The 23345-nt window shown below is 38.5% G+C and overlaps 1 protein-coding gene across 4 annotated transcripts in view; it reads right to left on the reverse strand.

Annotated features, from left to right (window-relative positions):
* Window positions 1–793: 793 nt before the first annotated feature.
* Tusc3 (tumor suppressor candidate 3) overlaps window positions 794–23345 on the reverse strand; it is a 141063-nt gene continuing 118511 nt past the window's right edge. For 2 of the 4 annotated variants that reach the window (XM_085844013.1, XM_029480733.2), the window contains 5 exons: window positions 17186–17249; window positions 12956–13030; window positions 8751–8841; window positions 5053–5116; window positions 794–1264 (listed from right to left, as the gene is read on the reverse strand). In XM_085844013.1, the coding sequence (XP_085700139.1) occupies window positions 5098–5116; window positions 8751–8841; window positions 12956–13030; window positions 17186–17249 (249 nt within the window). In that variant the 3' untranslated portion in view covers window positions 794–1264; window positions 5053–5097. The remainder of the gene's footprint in view (window positions 1265–5052; window positions 5117–8750; window positions 8842–12955; window positions 13031–17185; window positions 17250–23345) is intronic. The other 2 variants (XM_085844014.1, XM_085844012.1) reach the window with 1 other exon arrangement.

Raw genomic sequence — 23345 nt, forward strand, 5'->3', positions numbered from 1 at the left:
CTCAATGCTGAATTTATTAGCATTAACGTGAACTAAGTCAACTATGCTTTAGTAACAGATATCAGAGTATGATAAAGTTAATATAGTTCTAAATTATTATGCAAATTCAGAGAATATTATTTACTCCTGTTTGTGACTATATAGCTGGGATTGCCACTGGATAAATCCCTCCACAGTTTTACTATTCAGATATAAGCTTTTAAAAATGTTAAAACTTACTGAACCAATTAAGGAAATATTTCTTTCAGTTGCAGTACAGAGTTTTACAAAAAATGTTTAAAAGGCTGATTTTAAGTACAACTTATATTTTGGTTTTCAGCTGGTTTATGCTATCTCTGTAACTCACAGAGAAGTTCTTGCATTGCCTGTCCATTGAAAAGATGTGAGGAATCCTGGGATGCACATGGGTATACTATACACACGTATGTTCGTTAACAACGCACAATAACAATAGTTACATTCCTTCTGTATGTGGTTATCAAAGAGCTTCATCTGAGTCATTCTGGGAAAACTAACAATTCATAGGGTTCCAGGCCCCTGCCCAGTCCATTAAACAAAAGGAAAGTGACCATAGTAGATTTGATTTCATGAGTCAGAATTTGTAAAGAGCTTCACAAAAACATTGAATAATGACAGATGGTTCTATTGCCTGACCCCATTGGAGGTATGGTGAAGTCTAAGGTTCCTTCTAGCTTCTTTCTTTAGGTTAAGGATCTGAACTGGCATTAACACTTATCCAGCTCTTTGTCCTATGTATTTATGATCTAGTTGTGAAGAAGAATAACAAAACACCTTTGTAACAGTGTACATCCTTTATAAGTGAAACTGAAGTAAGAATTATTGTCCACACGACATATTTCATGCATATGCTCTATCCTTGTACAGTACTAGCAATTCTTTTACATATAATCCATGGATTTCTTTACTAACAAGTGGTTTCCTTACATAGGAGCACACACAATTCTAAAACATGAATTCCTAGTTACAGTGTCATTTATTTCACTCCTGTGGCATACATGGAGAATATTTAAAAACCCTTTGATAGTCCATTGCGGATTATGGAAGGTTACACATCCATTTCTATAAATTAAATGTTTTAGGAAAATCCACAGCTTAAAAAAATTATACAAGAATAAGCTAGTGTATCACAATCAACAAAGAATGAACCTCAAGAATTCCAAATAATATAATGTCAGGAACTGCTTCTCTTCACAGTAAACACTCACTTTACGCAAATCCCATTTGGCTTCATTTAATTAAAAAGCTGAAAAAGAAAGGAAAATATTACATATTGAGCAAAAGAAAAACACAACAAGCTATTTGTTTCATTCTAAATTAGCTCACATAAATGTAACAAAAATACCACAATTATATTCAGCTAATTGAAACTGCTATTAGGGTCTGATTTTGAAAGGAGTCCCTGGAATGGGGTCAGGCTTAGAGAGGACTGGGTCAGAGGTGACAGAATACGTGGAACGTGAGCAACAGCTAGATCAGCAGTTACAATGGACATAGGGACTAAAGGGAATGGACTGGAATAATATCGATGTCTGAATTTCTTACAGAAGTTTCATATTTGTACTGCGTTTATAATTCTTTTGCCTATATAAGAGTAATTACTTACAACCTTAGCTATCATTTCCACTAAAAATACACCTCTATTAAAGCAAAAAGACTTTTATACTTTTACCTTTATCCTCTTGTGCCTTTTTAGAATGAGAAAGATTACAAAAACGATCTGATATTTAGAATGCCATATCTGCAGAGTAGAAGGAACTCTGAGATTATACTATTTTTTTTTTAAATTTACTTGTATATATAGTTTGCCTGCATGTATATCTGTGTAGCTTGTGTGTGCCTGGTATCCAAGGAGGCCAGAACACGGTGTTAGATGCCCTGGGATTGGAGGGAAAGCTGTGAGCTGCCATGTTGCTGGGAATTGAACCTGAGGCTTCTCGAAGACCAGCCAGCGCTCTTAACTGCTGAGCTAGCTCGCTAGCCCCTATAATCACAGTCATAACATAAAAACTGACTTGTGACTTAGTGATGCTATCTTTTCACATTGGGGTGTTTATGCCAAACCGAAATGCTCAGTAAGTATTTAATTATTATTATTTTTTACAATAGTCACCTTTATCTCAGTTGACAGGATATATATTCCCATCAAACTAAGTTATTAAATGTCTTACCTGAAGTGGTCAGTCTAGTACACAGTACTACTCCTGGCTGGAGGACCTCGGTTTAGTTCCCACCAACCATATGGTGGCTCAATGCCATCATTAACTCCCATCCCACTGGACCACATGCCTTCTTCCGGTCTATGGTTACCAGGCATGAATGTTGTGAATATACATATGTGCAGGCAAACACTCAAACATATAAAATAAAATCTTTAAAAAAAACGTTTCTTAGAAAGCCAGCTGTTTTACTCTGGGTAATCACTCAGGATGTTTTATTACATAAAGACATATTGATATCGACGTTTATGGTCATTTATTTATTTACTTTTTATTTATTGGTACATCTTATTTCTATCTAGCTTGATCTAATAATGCATCTCTTCTCTCTTTATCTGTTCCTGCTGAATAATGGTGATGTACGGTCAAACACTGTAACTGTTCTTTTATACTTATACTTCGGATGATACTTGTATATATCACTTATATTATTTATCAGTATCATGATGGATAATGATTATCAGTATTAGTATTGTCAATTTTCTGAAGGAACAAGCTGCTGACTTGGATGCAGCCTAATGTCCTGCTGTCCCCATAAGACTCTATCCCCGTGGCTTCAGGACTATTCATAGCACTGACTTGTACTGATTGTGAATATATGCTCTGTCAAGTGAGGTAACAGTCTAAACTAGAAGCTAATGAATAATGGAGTAAACTGTTTGTGTGGACACTGTACAGATGGCCTTAAACACATCCTTCCTTTTAGTCACAGGTATGCAGCTGTGTGTTGGTTGTCCCTGAAGCTTTACGACTAGGCAAAGTGTATGAAGGATGCAGAGGAATACTAGTGTATAATATAAAATGGGAGGACAATCTCAAATGATTCTTTATGTTGGCTGTTTTCTTCATATCCAGGATTCAGAAAAAAAAATCCTGCCCATAACTTCCTAAGGATGACAGTCCAGAAGCACACTAGAAAAGTCGTCACCTAAAATTCAGAATAACTGCTCACAGAACAACATGGTTCACATTTCCTTAGTCACTAAGCTAGTAGTTAGCAGAGTGCTACTGATGACTCACTGTTGAGTACTTGGCACAGAGGGCCCACCAGAAGTGGAAGGACAAGCCAGGTCCTTACATTTTTTTTTTCCTCTACATTGAAAGCCCCTGGTATGGAGAAGATCATTAAAATGGCAGGAGTGAGACCATGAGGGGACCAGTCCTTTTGCGGCCTAGGATGAGGATGTGGGCTGAGAGTAGAAAGACAACAACAATTTCCAACTCTAATGGCAGCGAGAAACTGAAAATAGAAAAAAGTGGAAGAAGGCATCATCTGGATGCAGAAATGATGCTGACTTGGGTCATGTAGAAATTGAGCTGCTCAAGCAATTACTTAGTTCTGAATCTCAGAGCTAATATATCTGGCACTGACATAACCAAAAACGGAAAACAAAAGAATGAGTGCCGTGTTACAAAATCTAGGTCTTCAGTGTGAAAAGAAAGGATAGTCAAATCAGTGCTAGGGAGGTCATGGGATGAAGACTATCCTGAGATAGTTTCTGTCCCCTTCTTGTACATTGATGCTGGAAACAGTGGCCCACCCTTCCTCTTGTGAATTAACCTCTTGGTCTCTTCCTGTTGTTATAGGATGTGCACAGTGCTTTGAAGAAGTGCATTCTGTACAACCAAAAGCTGGTTAAATATTGAGAGGTTTAACTGCATGTCTGTCCTTCCCCCCTCATTCACTGTTCTTCATGTTCGCAAGCAAAGGGAAGAGTCCAAAGCTCCAGTGGCCAGGTAGACTCTCCAACAAGAACCACATGCGTGGTCAATGAGAAACTGTCAGGCATCTCATCAAACTGATCAGGTAAAAGAAGGACCTCACTTTTCCATTAAGTACACAATGGGTTGGATTTTCATCTTTTTTAATGCTGAAGGCAGGGTATTGGTGTGTAGTCCAGGCTGGCAAAGTGCCACCACTGACCACTAGTTGACTTTTAACTCCTCACAGCTACTTCTCTTACTGACTCACGTGCTCACTGATGCTTACTGTCCTTAGGGAAGTCCTGAGGCCCTTTCCTTACTATAGAACCCTGGGAAGTCTTCAGTTCTGAAACAGCTTATGTTCTGACAAGGCCTTAAAAAATTCTGGCTTTTCTTAGGAATAAGAGACTCAGGAGAAGAAATTACTGTATTTATAGTTATAGAAGGCAATAGCTAACAAGTTTAACTACTGACAGGGTCAGTTATTTACAGAATTTTTACAGAGAGGCAGACTAAGTAGGAATTTTGAGGACAAGACTATTATTAAAACTAGGAACAGGTAAATACTTTACTTGGACCAAGTCCTCCTTTGCTTTCAGCACTGCTCAGTGGTGGAAGCTCCTGGCACAGTAAGGGCAGGCTGCTATAGAAATAACCTTTAGGGTACCACTGTTATGAGATTTGAGGGTTTAGGGTGTATAGTGAAGAATCCAGACACCATTCTCAACTTTTTATTAAATTATTTTGGTCTTATTTTTATATTAATATTGGATATTAAGACTTGTGAATAACAAATGGGATTTGCCTACAGTTTTTACTGGGTAGAATTAAATATTTCTATCAACTGATTTAGTTTTATATTCTGTAAAGTGACAACAAAAATGAGCCAAGGTGGAGGGGATATGTTCATATATTATTATTTAAATAATACACAGTTTGCCCAAGACTATGGGTGTCATCTATTTGGGAGCCTTGTCCTTACAGCAGCAAAGTAAGGCTTGTCAGGCTTCACTCCGGCTTATCTTAGTTGTCTACAAAGTAGCATCTTATTGTAATTGAAGAGATGCATCATGGTCTTTATTTGAAAGGCGGGGAAAATGAAAGGACTTGCCTGAGGGTACAGAGTTTTAAGAGCCTTGGTCCAAATCACATCTTCTCACTCAATGTCCAGATCACTTTCCAATACACCACAAGGAAATACAACAATATGGAAAAAATAATCCTTAAGACTCCATTTCCGTTTGCACATCATTATTATAAGATTTCGACTGAATTCTTAGTCTAGACCAGCGCGCCCACAGACACTGGTGCCTTTAGAGCACCCCCACGCTTGCTTTTCTGAGCCATCTGTCTGGGCCTTATGCGTTCTTCAGGCTAGAGCTCAGCAGGAGAAAGGCAGCACAGTCAATTCTTGTCACTGTCATGCAATCTGCACAGCAGACCTTTGCTATATTCTTACAGCTCCACATTGGGCATAGTCCTAGTAGATGAGAGATGGATATCTGAGATGTCTACGAAAATATGAAATATGCAAACACTACATACCACAAGCTTCCTCCCCATTCTATGCCTGTTCATGCTCATCTTTTCTCTAAATTTTAAGTTTTCTATTTCTAGTTGCTATTATGAAGTTCCTCAACTGAATGTCATCACATATTATAAAGCTATTGATCATAACTCCAGATAACAAAAGGCATAATGAACTCCATGTTCTTTTCTAGGTGAGAGCAAATTTCTGGGCTTACTGTACATACTGAATTGATGTACAGGGTGCTCTTTATTTAACCATCTTTTCATAAATTCTCTTCATTGTGTGAGGCAAGTGTACGACTCCAAGTTTGTAACTTAACAGGAATTAGAGCTTAGAGCTTCTGGAGTTGGAGAAGGGCACGGGCTAGTGCTCTCCACTCTGTTTTAATGGCTCATTTATATTGCCCTATGGTGGACAATATTTTTGAGAAAAAACATTCAATTAGCAAGTATATTATAAGCACCTACTATGTGCACAGACCTTTGTAGACACAAACTGTTTCCCCTAATATAGTCTTCTAAAAGGAAAGAAATGAAAACACATGGGTGACTGGACATAAAAACGTAACCAAACAATGCAATGGATGCAGTGAGGGAATGCTAAGAAGCCTCGTGCAGATGAAGAGAGGTTAAGTGAGGTCACTGAGAACCAAGAGGATGTCAGGGCCTTCACAATTATTCACATGCGATTCTGAGGTAGGCATGTATAAGCACATACAAAAACAGCTAATGAGCCAGGCATGGATACAGAAGCCAGACACCTTTAGGTACTTGTCTCCAGCCCCTCTAAGACTACTGTATCAGAGCTGAGGGGAAAATGATGAGGAAGATTATAATCCTAAGACTCTAAATTAACAAAAAGAAGATCTGAGATATTTCAATATGATCTTGTGCAACCAGAGTAGGAGCTCTTATGTAAAAGTGCAAAGGCAAACCCAGAGCTTGCATTCAGATCTTCTGCTTCTAATTAGTATTTCTCATGATGCTACTCTGTCATTCTGAGCCCCTCAAGACTACTCAGACAGTTAAGACACACAGTGATGGAATGAATACAGACATCTAATGCCTTCTCCTACTACAGTAAGAACTTTGATGATCCACAGATGTTTTTAGAGACATCTACAAAAAATACTTTTATGTCTGAGTGCCAGTAGAAAAGGCTGAGAAAATAATTATTATCTCTAAGTGGATACTACCACGTAGCCATACCAGCACTGTCTTCTTAGAAACCGAGCAAAGAACAAGGTCACATTTTATTCAATACATAAAATGAAGTCAGTGCTATCAGCAAAAAAACTTGTCTTCTGAATTATGTGTCAGTTGGTAATTAGATAAAATCTCTAAGAATCTTGATATTTCACTGGCAAATTTCAAGGGACTCTGGAGCCCAATTAAATTCATCAAAAGGTTCAGTAGAAATCTGTTCTTCATTGAAATGAATTATGTAAAAAATGAACCAAAGCTACTTGGTGTGCACGGTGAAGAAAACTCCATTTAGAGAAAAGTAAAATATGAGTGTAAATATTTAGAATTAATAATAATTAGAATTAAACATTTATTGAGTAATTAATTACTACTATTACTGGTGTTCTAAGCAATTTACATATATAATCTCATAAAAATAAAAACAAAAAGTTAAACAATTTGTTTGTGGTCTCAAGTAGAGTGAATCCAGGACAGGACTAGTTATCAAATTCTCAAAGGTGGTCTGTGAATTCAATTATAGTCTGGGACAGGCTGGGGTTTTAGACTCTCAGTACTAAAATGAAGAAGCCTTAAGAAAGCACAGCAGGGCCTCAGTGAGAAAATCTTGAGAGAAGTGAGGCCCCAGGGAGAGGGGAGGCCTGTAGGGATTTGTGTGTGTTTGTGTGTGGGGGGGTGGACATCCTCTTTGAGACAGGGGAGGAGGAATGGGATGAGGGCAGAACAGGAGGGTGAAACTGTACTATAAAAAAGATTAAAGATAATTTAAAAAGAGAGCATGAGAGATATATAAGTAGACATTACAGTCTAAGCAGGTACTTATATAAAGAAATTTTGAACATTGTGTGAAGAAATGTGTTGTGTGGCCAACTTCATTTTATTGATTTGATGTTAATCAAGAAAGGATCATTTCATATAAAGCAAATCAAAGGTATTAAGAATACAGTGGAATGAATTAAAAATTGTGAGAAAAGGAGGAAATGTTGAGGCCCTTAGTCCTGTGGAGGCTTGGTGCCCCAGCATAGGGGGATGCTAGAGTCAGGTGAGGCAGGAGTGGTGAGTGGGCAGAGGAGCACCCTCATAAAGGCAAAGGGGATGGGGCAGGAGAGAGGAGACGGGAGGTTTGTGGAGGGGTAACCAGGAAGGAGGCTATCATTTGAAACATAATCATATAAAATAATTGTAAAAAGAATGAAAAGAATGTTGGAATGAAAGCCAAGGCATGCAGGAATTCCTAAAGAAGACTACAACATAAACCCAAGAAAGTACTTTCTTACTGAAATTCAAAAAGTGGGGTGACCCACCTCCCCACTGCAACAGCACAGCCCAAGTATGAGTGCCTGGAAAGTCTGCCTTCTGCTCTCTCACTCTGACCTTTCCTTGCTAGAGCACTGGCTCCCAGGCTCTCTTGACCAGCTTTCTTCTCATCAATTCTGTTGCTTAGCATCAACTTCTCCTGTGTTTTCATCTAACCTGTTCATTTTCATAGTCACAACCAATTCTTAGAGAAGATGCCCATGTCTGTTACTTTAAGAGAGTTCGTCTACATTACCAATCTCAAGAGTCCAACTCTAGAGTAGTGGAGCCATCACGGGGAATGAGTCACCTTATACAGTGGAAGCTCAACTCAATTGGAAACAGAGTAAGCAGACAGGGACTTAGATTCAGATGGTCTGGTCCTACTATTAGACGTTTGCAGCATCCCAAAGATGCTACAACTTTAAAAGGACATGGAAGAGTAGATTCTATAAGAAATCAATCTTGAAAATAATGTCTCAATTATTACAAATACATAAAGAGAAGTGATTATGTTAAAGTCTGTTACCTAAAGATCATTTTGTACTACTGTACATACACATGTACCTGCATTCTAAAATGAAAATACATGGTGTTAACAAGAACTGTCTCTGCACAGTTCATGATGCTAAACAAATGCTAGGTGCTCAGACTTGCCTTAATAGCACGATAATCAGACAACTAGTGATTTAAATACTTAATATTAACTCCAACTAACCACTGGAATACTTATACTGTTTGTTTAAAATGAAAACATCCAAATCAGTATAAATATATTACCTATATGGATAGCCATGGTACTTTGAACGAAATATTGAAAGTAGAAAACTGAAGAAGAAGACCACCAAGCCCAATCCCACGAGGCAAATGACTAGAAAAAGAAATAACACTGTTAGGGTCTTATAACATGGAAATATTAGTGCTTTTGAAAGACATTCAATTACAAAATACTTACATGCAACAGTTCAGGCACATACAAGGACCAAAACCAGATAATTCACAATACAAAGTAATCATCATTTTCCATATTCTTCTCAATGAAAATGTAGTATTTGGGGTGTAAAAACAACAGACTTGACTGCCCTAAGACTTGTGGTGATTTTCTTCTTTTATGGACTTCCTCTAAGTACTAAGATGTCCCAGAAGGATCAAAAGCGAACCAATGTGAAAGGTGACAAACATAATGATCAGCTCTCAGATTAGGAAGCACTGGCTATAGCAGCAGCAGGAGAAGTGTATGACTTGGCAGATGCTCCACAACAATCTCCTTCTCAAGATGCCAAGTGATCGTCAGGCAGAAACGCAAGTCCAGCTTTTGACTTCACGGCTACCTCAGTAGAGGCCATCTCACTTACAAATACTACAGCTCAGCAAACAAAAGACCAGGAACAAAATCCTGTGGGTAGAAAACTATGTTCTTGGCAATCCCGAGGAGGAAGACGCTATTGCAGAGCAGGTGATGGTGTCAGTACTGCTGAGATGGAACACAGAACCACATTCCCGTGGAATGTGCTGTGGTCCTGGCTTTCAATACTGTTCTGTAGTACTAAAATATAACAGCAGGGACATTGCTTTCTCAGTTTTCATTTTCTTCTACTATGACTGGGAACAGATGACTAATGAAACATTCGTTCCCCTTTGTGTATGTGTAATATTTATATATAATTTACAATGTTTATATATTAATATTTATATATAAATAAAATTCACTGCTATTAGTAAAATTAAAAACCGCTTCTAAAGTTTAAAGTATATTAGCTAATTATATGAAAGCATACATAGAATAAAAAATAGTATTTAAACCTGTCCTATAAAATTATACACCAGTGTTACCAAAATACTAGTTATGAATAAAACATTTGCAGGATAATTAATACACACTTGTTTGTCTGAGGGGATATTAGGAGTGACATAATTAGGGAAAATAGGAAAAGACAAAGACATTAAAAATATTAAGTCAGAAGTATATTGTAATCAAATAGCTCTCTGCTTCTATAGTGGGAAAAGCTTCCTTTTTTCCTAGTGCATGAAGAAAAGCAGGTCTGCCAGCAACCCTGAAGGTGGAGAGTAGTGAAGGCGCTGTGCTATGAGCACACTATCCTGATGTGCTGTGCTGTGCTGTGCTGTGAGCACACTATCCTGATGTGCTGTGCTGTGCTGTGAGCACACTATCCTGATGTGCTGTGCTGTGAGCACACTATCCTGATGTGCTGTGCTGTGAGCACACTATCCTGATGTGCTGTGCTGTGAGCACACTATCCTGATGTGCTGTGCTGTGAGCACACTATCCTGATGTGCTGTGCTGTGAGCACACTATCCTGATGTGCTGTGCTGTGAGCACACTATCCTGATGTGCTGTGCTGTGAGCACACTATCCTGATGTGCTGTGCTGTGAGCACACTATCCTGATGTGCTGTGCTGTGAGCACACTATCCTGATGTGCTGTGCTGTGAGCACACTATCCTGATGTGCTGTGCTGTGAGCACACTATCCTGATGTGCTGTGCTGTGAGCACACTATCCTGATGTGCTGTGCTGTGCTGTGAGCACACTATCCTGATGTGCTGTGCTGTGCTGTGAGCACACTATCCTGATGTGCTGTGCTGTGCTGTGAGCACACTATCCTGATGTGCTGTGCTGTGCTGTGAGCACACTATCCTGATGTGCTGTGCTGTGCTGTGAGCACACTATCCTGATGTGCTGTGCTGTGAGCACACTATCCTGATGTGCTGTGAGCACACTATCCTGATGTGCTGTGCTGTGAGCACACTATCCTGATGTGCTGTGCTGTGAGCACACTATCCTGATGTGCTGTGCTGTGCTGTGAGCACACTATCCTGATGTGCTGTGCTGTGAGCACACTATCCTGATGTGCTGTGCTGTGCTGTGAGCACACTATCCTGATGTGCTGTGCTGTGCTGTGAGCACACTATCCTGAAGTGCTGTGCTGTGCTGTGAGCACACTAACCTGATGTACTTTTGTCCATGCAGTTTTTTTTTTTCTCTTTCTTTCAGGAATATCAACTGCTGTTTGCAGTAGAAATTTTCAAACATCAGGAGAATTTAGTAGAATTCAGCCACAACTTCTGTTTTAACATCACTGATCTGTTAGCTTCACATGAGTACTCCCCAAGAATAAAGTAAGACACCTTTTAAAAAGCCACATGCTTTCCAAGTATGGCTGATATGGGAGCCAGTATATATACTTTGTAATAAATCCTTCCAATGCTCTTTCTCTCTAAGCTTAGAGATGTTTATCCTCAATACAATGTTCTACCACTTTTTTTCTATCTTATTTTCTAGTGGTTCTGTTTAGAAGAGGAATAGAACTGTGGTGAATGAGGCTCCAAATCTGTGATTAAGCATACAGATGGACTAGTGTGAGTCTATGTGATAAGATCAAAATACTGCTACTCTAGTATCTCAGGATGGGAATGGAGGGGCCATGAGGTAACCACAGGGGGAGGCCTCAATACTCTGCTGCACGGGCAAGAGAGATAGTCTCAGGAGTTGTACAATTCAATACCAGTCGCAGAATGAAACCCAAAAGGGCAACGGCAATTTTTACCCTGTATGAGCATCTCTTATTCCTTCTCCCACGCATTCTATCCCATCCCAACCTGATATAAATAATTACTCTGGAGGTAAAGGGAGCAGGCACTACAACAGACCATCTATGAAGATGGCAGTTCAAGGCAATGTCTTCATATGTATCAATGTGAGATTAAATAGTCTATTACATAGCTCTTTCTATAATTTAGATCAGAGGAAAGAACAGCAGATTAAATAATGCCTTGCCCCTCCCAAGAGCAGCATTCAAAAGACATAGCATTTATTGCTATCACCAAGCTTAAGACAATGAGCTCAGTTCTGAGTTTCCTTCCATTCATGAAGAATCATCAGGGGACACTGAAGCCAGGCCAACTCTACACTATCTACACTATCTGCACACATCTCAATACCTCACGCCAGTAAGTACTCGGAAGCCACTGGCCCTCTGTAACACACAATACTTAACAGCACTGTAAAAAATACAAAGCTAGGTTGTTTTAAATATTTCAAATCATATTCTTTGGGGGAACATATGTGCTTTTTATATCAAAATTTAGGTGAAACATGTTCAAGGATTATAACATAAATTAAAATAGGGAGATGCACACAGTAGCTATATTTGCTGAATACTTGTTTTAGAATGTCATGACATTAACTATCAAAAGCTGGGTGGCAGGAAACCCCTCCTCAAGCTCTTGTCCATTTCTGACCCACCATTATCTGGGCAGAAGACATTCCCCAGACACTGCTCTGCTTGTAGCAACATCCATTACTTCTTTCCTACAATCCTTTGAGATGGAACAGTCCCATCAAAGGATAAAAGTTTACTTGCTTAACCTGAAAACCTGACATCTGACAGGGTTGTAAATCGTACAAAAGCAATAACAGCAAAGTCCTTGGAAAAGGCAGTTCTTGCCTTTCCTGGAACAGAGGACCACCCCACCCCCATGTGCTCTTAAATGTCAGTAAAAGATGTGAGGGGACTGGACACTAATCAAGTGTCTGTGCACAAAAGATGCTTCAGCAGCAGCGCCCGCTTCTGCACTGGCTTCCCTGAGATTCCTGAGTCTCATGACATAAAAATATATTACTGCCAATAAAAATCTCTCAAGACTGGCCATCTGTGCAGCGAGGATGTTCCAGCAGAGACCAACTGCAGCTGTAGCAGAAATGGGCCACAGCAGCCCTGACAGAGTAACGCCACCTCCCTCTCCTGTACATGTAACTGGCGGAAGGCACCTAAAAGCTATTAAGAAAGAACTGTTTTTAAGTTCATTCTCACATACAGCCAATAAAGAAAAAAAGTAAAACAAAATTTTAACTTTCCTGCTTCTTAGGAAAATCTGTGTTTAGGAGGGGCTTTTCTGTTTCCCCTTGGAATGAAACATATCCTAAGAATAAAACAAAACAACAGATACAGCAACATCAACTCACTGCGTCTTTTCCCAACATCCCCTTTGGAAGTTGCTGCTTCATTTAGAAGAACCATCCCCATGGTGATAGCAGCATCTACAGTAGTTGTCAAGGAAACCACAGACAGGTGCGAATAAAATCTGCTATTCTTTTTTCCTGGATCTAAATATAATGTTCCAGAATGGTTAAAGGACAAATGTGAACAGGATGATCAATTCTTTCTATATTGCAATTACCAATCTCTGAGTTTGCCTTAATTTTTCAGACTTTTCATAACACATATGAATTACACAATTTTTAAAAACCAATTACAAAATTCCATTTTCATAAATTATATACAACTTTTAGTTATAGTAACACACATTATTGGCAATTCTAGAATATTAAAATGTATTCATCATGATTCCTTTTTAATTTTTCCCATTTTCATAGCATATCTCTGCATACACATGTAGTTTTTCTTGAATTTCAAAAGTATTAAGTCATAGATTCTAAATACCTGGCTCATGTAGAGAGGACAATCAATTCTATACATCTTACATAATCAAGCGAGCATATGATAGTACAATCTAACCAATGGAGAAGCACCTTGACCCTGACATTTAAGCAGGAACAACAGCCATGCTAGTTGATATCTGTATTCACTCTAACTTTTCTAGGTTTGGAGTCACTAAGAGACAGCCTGGGCTCCATCTATGAGGGTGGTGCACATCACAGGCTTACCTCAAGAGAGAAGTCCCACTCTGTGCAGCACCACCCTATGAGTTAGGATCCCAAACAGAATAAAAATGAAAAAAGTAATGGAGCTGGCTGAGCCCAGTCCTAATCTCTCTCTGCTTCCCGTAGGCAGATGCAGTGTGAGCACCGGCCTCACATCTTGCTGACACGGGCCCATGTCATAATGGACTGTATCCCTGTCAACAAGCAACTTCTTCAAGTTACTCTTGTCAGACAGTTCATCACAGCAACAAGAAAAGGACACCTCTCCTCTACTTAGTATGTGTTTACAACTCATGGGTTTGCTCAGGAGGACACACACAAAGGTGACAAGGGTTATAGTAAAGGGTTCATTCAACTTCACCAATCAATCTTCTCATGCTATTAAAACACTTTTAATAATATCTATTCCTAAGATTTTAGAACTCACCAATTTTAGAAATATATAGTATGTATCTGTTCAAATGTTTAATAATTTAAAAATTAGAGAAAAATAAAAGAATGTTAGCTTAGATTTTCTTCCATTTTCTTAATTATGACTTTCTTGTCTTCATTTCTCCTATTGTATATGTGAACACAACACCACCAAGTCTCATGATTCATCCCTAACTAGCAAAAGTATAAACTGTTCCACTGGGCTGTGTCTAAATAAATGGAGGAAGTCAGATAAAGTTAGGTAGGATATACATTCCCACACTGAGGTAGATTATATAGAGATATAAAATTTATATAACTTAACTTAGTCAGGTATAGTACTTGTATTTGAGTTTGTGCCAGGACTCATTTCTCAATGTCTGGACACTAATACCCAACTCTTCACATTTTTCGTTTATGTTAAGATGTCCTCTATAAATGATTTTCAAAGGTATTCCAGCTATTATAGCATTGGAACTTTTTCTGGAAAAAATAAACTAGGAATTAAACCCATCTTTTTTAGCTGCTGATCATTATCAGAGGTGAGTCCCACAGCCCTGTGGAGTGTTGTCTGTCCCCCTGCGCAATCATACACAGCATGTTCCTACTAAACTTTCAAGAGTGCCTAGTGCGCAGGCCTGAGGCCCCTGAAGTGTGAACATCACTAATGTCCTGAGTCACACAGCTCTCATTTTGTTATGAAAACTGTTCTGCAGAGCTTATGTGGGAGTAAGTCTACACTGTACCAATTCATTTTTTTAAAAAAATCTTGGATAATCTACCTGTATAAACTCCTCTTAGTCCGTACTTACAGAATACCAATGGTATACAATGGAAAATGAATTAAAACATGTAAGGAGGTAGCTTTCTAGTATTTCAGCTTCACTTCTGTTGTCATTATTTAAAAAAAAAAACAAAAAACATTTGCTGCAAATGAATATGACTGATGATGATCCTTAAGGAAATTTTATTTCAATTTTAATCTTTTTCTCTAACATTCATTTACATTCATATATAAATTATCAACTACACATTTACATGTACTATTTGATCAAATCTTTATAAATGTTAAAAATGTAAAAGTTTTAGAATTATGTATGCACTAAAACTAATACCAATATTAACATTCATTTCACAATTATATTTGATAATTACCTCTTAAATCTGTCAATAAAATCGAAGGCAAAGTGATACAAAACAAACTCTCCAATTTTAATGAGCAAAAAGACACAAATAAAAATTTCAGGGTCAAATGATATATAGACAAAACCACAAATGTAGACATGTATTTATGAACACGCACACAGATATAATCTCAATGGAGGGTGTGCCTTAGTGGTATAAGGACGTGCAATCTCTTCCATAAAGGGATTCATAACTATTCCTAAAATTGTCTACTATAATGTAAAAGATAAAGCAACAGCAGGCTTACTATATAGGTGACAAAGGCTTTACGATATCACAAGAATAAGGTCTTCTCAATTCTTTTGTGGCCTATGAGGCATGGGCCACAGTGAGCATGATTATAGTCTGAGATAGTACCAACATTTCTGCCAATGATCACGACGGCATTAAAAGTGCCTTCACCACCTCCTGGACCACTTTCCTCACAGTGGATGCCTTACTGAGACACAGCCTGGGTTATTAACCAATAACCCAGCAAGCGGTAACTCTAGCATCCAACTTTTGTTTATGTTTCATAGGTTTGGAACTCAGTGGGCACATAAATGAAGACAATGAGTCTATCACCACAAACAATCAATTGTCAATAGTTTGCCGGGAAGAGAACAAATGAGCTCCTCCCTAATCCATAACTGACTCCAACTTACTTATTAACAAAACCAATATCCAAGGACACCATCTAGAACACTTAATCTGGACATCAGAATCCATGTTTCCTGGCTGACATTTTTACTTGACTTAGTTATCCCAGGGGTTTCAGATCGACACCCTGGAATACACCCTCGGGCTGCTTATTCTTTCTCAAATCACCTTCTCCAACCCCTACAGAGAACTGATTTCCCTCTCCCTTTAGCTCTGTGTTAACAAAACCGTAGCAGGATGAGGAATAGCACAGTGACAGTAGCCAATGACTCTAGACTCATTCTGCTTTCTTTTGGGCATTTAGCCATGTTTTGTATAAAGCATCATCTAATGTTTTACATAAAAGAAAAGATAGTCATACTAATTACTGTAAACTCAAAATGCCAGTAAACTATTATTGGGAACCAGTTTAAATAGAAAAAATTCAAAATTGATTTCTGAAACTTTTATTAGTTTTAACAAGTATAAATTAATGTTTAAAGTAAAGTACACTGCCCAACCCCCTTACCAATTCTCCCTGGAGCAGGAATACACAGGACTATGAAAGAACGAACTACCGTGAGACTAAAGGGGATGGGGACTTTTAATTGTTGTATGTATTACTGACAAGTCTGTCTGGACCACTTCACACTGATTGTGAAGGGTCTTGCTATGCTAAATCTCAGCCTGATACCAATGTCCCAGGAAATGAAACCTTGGAAAATTCCTGGCATGGGGTGATGGAAGATCTACAGCTAGGTTCTTCTCACTTCTCACTACGCATGCCTCATAGCTGAGAAACTTGCCACTTGGAGAAAACCATAGTCATTTTGACCAATTAAATGTGTTCCATTTGTGACTAGTGAAATTCCAAGTGGAAAAACAAAATCTTACACTTCATGTGCTAATGCATCTAGTACACAGAGACAACAGTGTCCTCTTAGCCTACTGTTGACATCAGGCACACAGTTGCTCTGCCATTAAGCTCCTGTTTGAGGAAAATTATGTAAATACACACACTCCCACCCCCACAACCACCACTCATACCATGCATACAACCTAGGCAGATAATCAATGCAGCCTAAAATCAGCACTACGACATTAAATAGCTAATAGGAAAAAAAGGTATTTAAAATCTGCAGATGATTCAGCATAACAGAAAATATAGTGTGACAGGAAATAATTATATATGAATTAGAAAATTAGTGTAAAAGTTAATATACTTTAAGTGTCTTGAAATTTACTGCCAGAAAAATCACGATTCGTTACTACAAGTCTCTTCTTTACCTTTTTAGGTCCTCGGTATTTAAAGGATACTCAGTACTAGGATGATGTGTGACTCTGCCACAAACTGAGCCTGGCTGCTTCCATGAATGTAGCTCTATAAAGGAAGAAAATAGACAAAAACTCACAAATGAGGGACAGTAATGACACAAGCACACACACAGCAATGGCTCTACCAGAGTTCCTTTTAAAGACACTGGACAGCGTTGACTGTCAGACAAGTAACTTTAGTGTTTATTGTTTAGTGGGAGTGGGTGGGTTGGGGAGCAGGGTGGCAGGGGAGTGTATAGGGGACTTTTGGGACAGCATTTGAAATGTAAATGAAGAAAAGATCTAATAAAAATTGTCTCAAAATAAACAAACAAACAAATAGATAGATAAATAAAATTGACCCACAAATTGTCCAGTCATTCTTTACCATATTACCAACATTTGAATAAAGAGTTTCCTTAAAAAAGCACACGTCACAATCCTAAAGCACTCTCTTATGATCCCTTATGGAAGCTGGTGGTTTCTGCAGTGACCTTACATTCAGCATACAATACAATAGACATCATTATCACCTTCTCATATATATATGTCGCTGTACTCTGCTCGACACGCTATTCCAATTCCCTCCCTGGTCCTCTCTACCCCATATTGCTCCTGCCCCCAAATACTTACCCTTTCTAGAGAGTTGTTTAATGGTCCTTATATGATTCCTCATTTTTATATCATATATAGTACATGATTGTATCATGTGAGCTCTAAGAGGTCACCCAGTTTATTTTTTCAAATCTCATTTCAAGACAACGAATACAGCAGAGTTCTCTGTACTAATGAGGAACAGGCTTAGGAACCAGTTATTCCTTCCTGTTATTATTCCACAATAAGCTAAACATAAATTCAGTATTCTCTCATCAATCAAATCAAGGGCTCAACTAGATGCTTCTGAAGGTCTTTCTGAAGAAACATCTGTATTTTGTCATCAGTGTTAGTCTTGGTCCTCTGTATTGTTGTTTATGCATACGATGTGGTATGAGTGGAGGAATGATGGCAGGGACACCTGTGAAAGTCAGAGCACAGCTCTGTGGAGTCAGTTCTTTCCTCCCACATTTACTTGGGGTTCAGGGTTCAAACCCAGCTCACTAGACATTATATATCATACCGATCTGCATCACCTTTGTTTCTCTGTCTCACTATAAGTACTTCACAGCACAAAGGTCTCCTCTGTAGCTGTGCTGCTATGTGCAGATGCACTCTTTAAGCACAGTCTCAGCAAAGTCCCTCTATATTCTCGTTCATATACTTGTTATAAAACTGCTATCCATATAGCCCTGGATCCTCACAAACACATGAAAGTGGTGAAATTATTATTAGAAAAAAATAAACAGCAAAGCAAATAAAATACTAAGAAGTACACTTGACATGTTTGGCTACAGTTAAAGCAGATGGTTTTATTCCTTTATTATTTTAAGAATAACAATTATATCCACAACAGTATAGTACTAGCTACTATTTATGGTTTGCTCATGCTGTCTGAAACACTTAAGCACTCCACATGAAGCATGCAGAGAAACTTCAAGAGCCCTATAATATTAGTACATTGGTGTATTACAGCCACTTTATAGATGAGAGATGAAGAAATCTCCAGGTTTTCACAAGCTTTGAGAATTAAACTTTGGTCTTTGTGATTCAAAACTTGGGTTTTTATTTGTTATAGTATATAGTTTTTGTAAATAGCCCTTACTTCTCTTTCAGATTAGTATCATTGAAACTTAAAGGAATTAAAGTCAGTATTCATGCAACTGCTTAAAATACCTGACTATATCAATTTAGAATATGCCCAAGCTTATGTAACAACTGCACGGCACTCTGCCTAGTTTAGAAACATAAAATGGAGAGACATTCAGGCTTTTTTTTTGTTTCAGTGAATGGTAAAAGCTTTCCTGCTTGTTCTAAGCTACAGAATCCTCTTCAATAGAGCTTCTGTCAGGGTCACTGAGGCGCTCCCACCAGCAAACCCTCAAAGGCACCATCACCTTTGAGAAGGATTGTGTTACAGGATCACCCTCTCCCTTGTGGTGATCCGGTTACTTCCCTAGATCCTCGGGGTTCATAGCAGTCCCTGTTGCCAATGTTCAGCTACCTCCATACTCTGGGGTACCTCAGCGATCCATAGGTTTAGGCATTGCTTCTGTACCAACTCATTCTCACCCAACCTAAGCACTTCAGTTAGTAAATTTGAGTGCGCAGCTCTCACATTTGCATTCCAACCGATGGACCACCATCCAGTCTACTTGGCCCAGTTATCATGAATAGAGTCAGCCCTTGGCAGGCTGAAACCTACAAACCTTCCCTACACTTTCCTTTATGCTCCAGAAGGTACAGTTTCTCTTATTACAGGGAACAGCACCTTGATTTATTCAGTCTAAACCCTTGAAATCGTCCTTTAGTCCTTTTTCTCTTTCTCTCCTCTCTCCCATGCATCCAGTCATCAGAAAATACCACGGGCTCCACTTTTAAAGTCATCCCCAATTCAGTGTTTGTCAGTACTTACAGGAGGAACTGGCAAAGGTGCCCAAGGAACAAAGCCCAACATTTCCTGTCAGTCAAGGAATTGTCACCTCTTGCCCAGAATATGGCAAAGATGCCTTCATTTCCTTTGCCTCTACCCTATCTGTCGACTTGTCAGTCAAGTTAATCCTGTTTAAAGCACATTCAGTGATCCTATCATTACTTTGCTCAGAATCCTCCAATGCTTTCCAAGATGTGTGCAAGAAACATCTAACCACAGAATGCACTGACTGTTTCCAGTCACCATATGGAAGGCTTGTATTTAACTCTATTTGTATGTACAACCAGGGGGGGCGGGAATAAAGAAAAACAAGCAAACAAAAACACAACAAAGCCCATGTGCTTGGGCCCTAGGGTAATCAACGCCCATAATCGATGTGTAGCATCTGTGGCACCACACAACATTCTGAATCTGTAACTCACTATGTACCTTGCCATAAACAAGTCAACTAAACTCCATCATCTCAACTTTAGGAAGAGATTAGGATATTCCTTAGTAGACTGCCATGAAATTAAGTACAAGAATGCTGTACTGAGTTATTAATATAGTCTCTGTCACTCTATAGCAATAGGGAGAGAGGAGAAATAGGGGAAAGAATGAAAGAAAGATTTTAAGTTTAGGCCACACAACTGGATAAATCAAGGTGGTGTTCTCCGAGCTAAGAGAAACTGCTCATTCTGGAATATAAAGAAAAAATACTCAAGCAGACACCACTCAAGTAGCTTCTACCTTGTAAACATTAAATAACATGTTTAAGTTACTTACAATTAATCAGGTCAGTGTATTTTTCATGTGAAATTAAGAGGGCTGGCCTGATACTACGAAAAGGTGAGACTCGGAATCCTTTACAACCACTTGGTCTTCATGGATGCTTTTACTCTTCCAAGTTACTTTAAGCCCAGAAGCAACATATTTTAGGATTAAATTAACTAGCATTAACTTGTTTGTTTAGTGAGTAACTAATGTGCATTATACATTTAAACTCTAAGAACATGGTTAGTTATATACAACAGTTAAAATAGTGGCTCACTCTACAAACCACACTGCAAACAAAAAAGAGGAAAGAGGAATACAAATTCTACAGATCTCTCCAGAAACCTCACCTGGCATCCTTTGTCTACAGATGTGCTTCATTACAACTGCAATTCGGTTAAACTACCATGCACATATTTAAGCTGGGTGTAAAGATTTCTATTTAACTGATGCATGCACTTGCAAACATAAAAAGAAAGAATATTAAGTCATGATTCTATTAAAGCTAACACAAGGTTACTTATTTTCTCAGGTTAAGAGAGAAATAAAAGTAGCTAATTGTAATTTATTCTGAAATATATAGTTACCTTAGGTTTATAAAGGTAATGACTTTGAATATCTTTGTAAAAAAGTCTAATACATTTGCTATTGCACATAATTTCCCAGACACAGAAATTCTGGCCATGCAGTATAATATAAATGTTGTTCACTTAGTGAGTGTACTGAATACTTCAAAGAACAGGTAACAGGACTAAAGGAACAGGTCATACACATCATCCTCTCAGGGTTACACTATCAGGGTTTAAGCAAGCCCTGCGCTTACTCAGACTAAAAATCCATCAGCTTTAAGTCTGCCAAGCAAAATATAAAAATACATATGGGATTACACTCTTTTCTTAACTTGAAATTATTTATTCCCTCTTAGTCATAGGATCAAATGGAAAAACTGTTGTCCACTGGCTTATGTATATTATTAGACATGTAAGAACAGACAATTGTGTCTTGGTTATATTGTTTTCACCATGAAAAAATATCCTTTCAAGTTTCCTCAAGCCTTTTCTAACAAGTGGATAGGACATGTGCAGATAAAAGATAAGCATGACTACTGTCTTCGGAGCCTCGATAGAAACTGCCTTAGTTAAACAGATTTAGGAACCAAGTTGACTATTTCCTTGAAGAAGAACCAAAATCATTGTGGAAAAAAAAAATGTATCCTGGCATCTACTTCCCTTCCTGAAATCTTTACTAGGAAAAAAAGATCTGTTTAAGTCAGTTTCTAGGTATATGATTTTTATTTTTTTTCTCTTGTATGCATGTATTTAAAGACCTCTGAAATATCAAGGGAAAAACAAAGCCTGGTAGGGACCACATGGCTATAAGCTTAGTGCTCAGGCTAACACAGAAGACAGCTTAAGACTAATCTGGATTACAGTGTCTCAAACCCAAGCCACTGTCAAAGTCAAATGATAGAAACAGACAGTGTTAGGTTTGACTCAAGTCATAGTTTCTCTTATTCCAAGGTCAGAGAACACAGGATATCTTTGCTCCTTCCCTTCTCTTATTCCAAGGTCAGAGAACACAGGATACCTTTGCTCCTTCCCTCCCTCCTTTCTTCCCTTTGGCTCTCTGAGACAGGGCCTCACACATGCCAGGATAGCAAGCCTTGAATCACTTCACTATGCAGAGGAGATGGTGACCTTGAACTCCTGACCCTCGTGTTCGCATCCCATGTGCTAGGACTGCAGGTTCTTACTATTGTGCCTGGCTTGTTCCTTCCTTTTCTTTAAAACATTGCTTGGCAAAATGAGCCAAGAGCTGGTCAAACTCTAGAAAAAAGCTGTTGGCATTCATTCCCACCCTCTTCATAAACTGTCTAATCTTACAATTTTCAGTACACCGTACATGTCATTTCTCTTTTCATCTTTGGAGGCATCATGTGACGTACTCCAATGACTCCTTTCCCTGTACCTTCCTGTATTTACCACCTCCCTACATAAGGGCAACTTAGACTTGACATCTAGACTCAAAAGCTAAGAATATCAGCTATCTAGCATGTGATTTCAAGCTCTTTGTCAGTATAGAAATTATTATGATAACCCCCCCCCCAAAAGAAACAAAAGAAGGGAAGGAAGGAGCGAAAAAGAAAAAGTAATTTTCACGGACATAAATATGTAATAAAATATACTTCTGTATTTTCTCTGACAACACACCCAAGATGTCAGCTCCAGCTGCATGAATATGGGAAAACAGATTGCCTTCTGGCATTTAATAGTAAAGGTATTGGAAATCCATTTTGGTTGCTAAAGAGTTTCTACCAGGCATACCACAGAATTGCTGACCACACAGCCTATATAAAATGAAGGATTATGTTTATGATGGACCTTAGGGTTTGTTCAAATTGTCAAGTCTAATGAACCAACAAACAAATCACCTATGGACTTGGGTGGGAGTCCTACAAGCTGGAGACTGAAAAGTTCAAGATAAAGGTACCAGTAGGATTGCCATGTAAGGGGCAACTCTCTTGCTTTGGTTTCAAGATAGTCATCTCCACACTACATCACTCCCATATCAATTCCTTGATGAATTGTCAGGTGTGTGTCTGTATTTTGCAGGTGGGAATGGCTATCTTTTCTGTTCACAGAGCCACCATAAAGGTCCTTTTTTATTACCTTCTCATCTCTACTTCCTGAAAACACGATTTCTAAATATAGCCAAGTGGGGGCTGTTGTTTATAACTCAACTTACAAACTTGTGTTAAGAGAATAATTTAGGGTGCTCCATCTGATAATTCCACTTCAAGACAGCACTCCCCATCACCATGTAGTAGAAATGTAGTTTCACAATCTGGTCCTAAAATTCTTTTGTGTGCCAAGTTATACAGAA

The sequence above is a fragment of the Mus caroli genome, unplaced genomic scaffold (genome assembly GCF_978045245.1).
Source record: "Mus caroli unplaced genomic scaffold, Mus_caroli_1 scaffold_10, whole genome shotgun sequence".
Taxonomy (NCBI): Eukaryota; Metazoa; Chordata; class Mammalia; order Rodentia; family Muridae; genus Mus; species Mus caroli.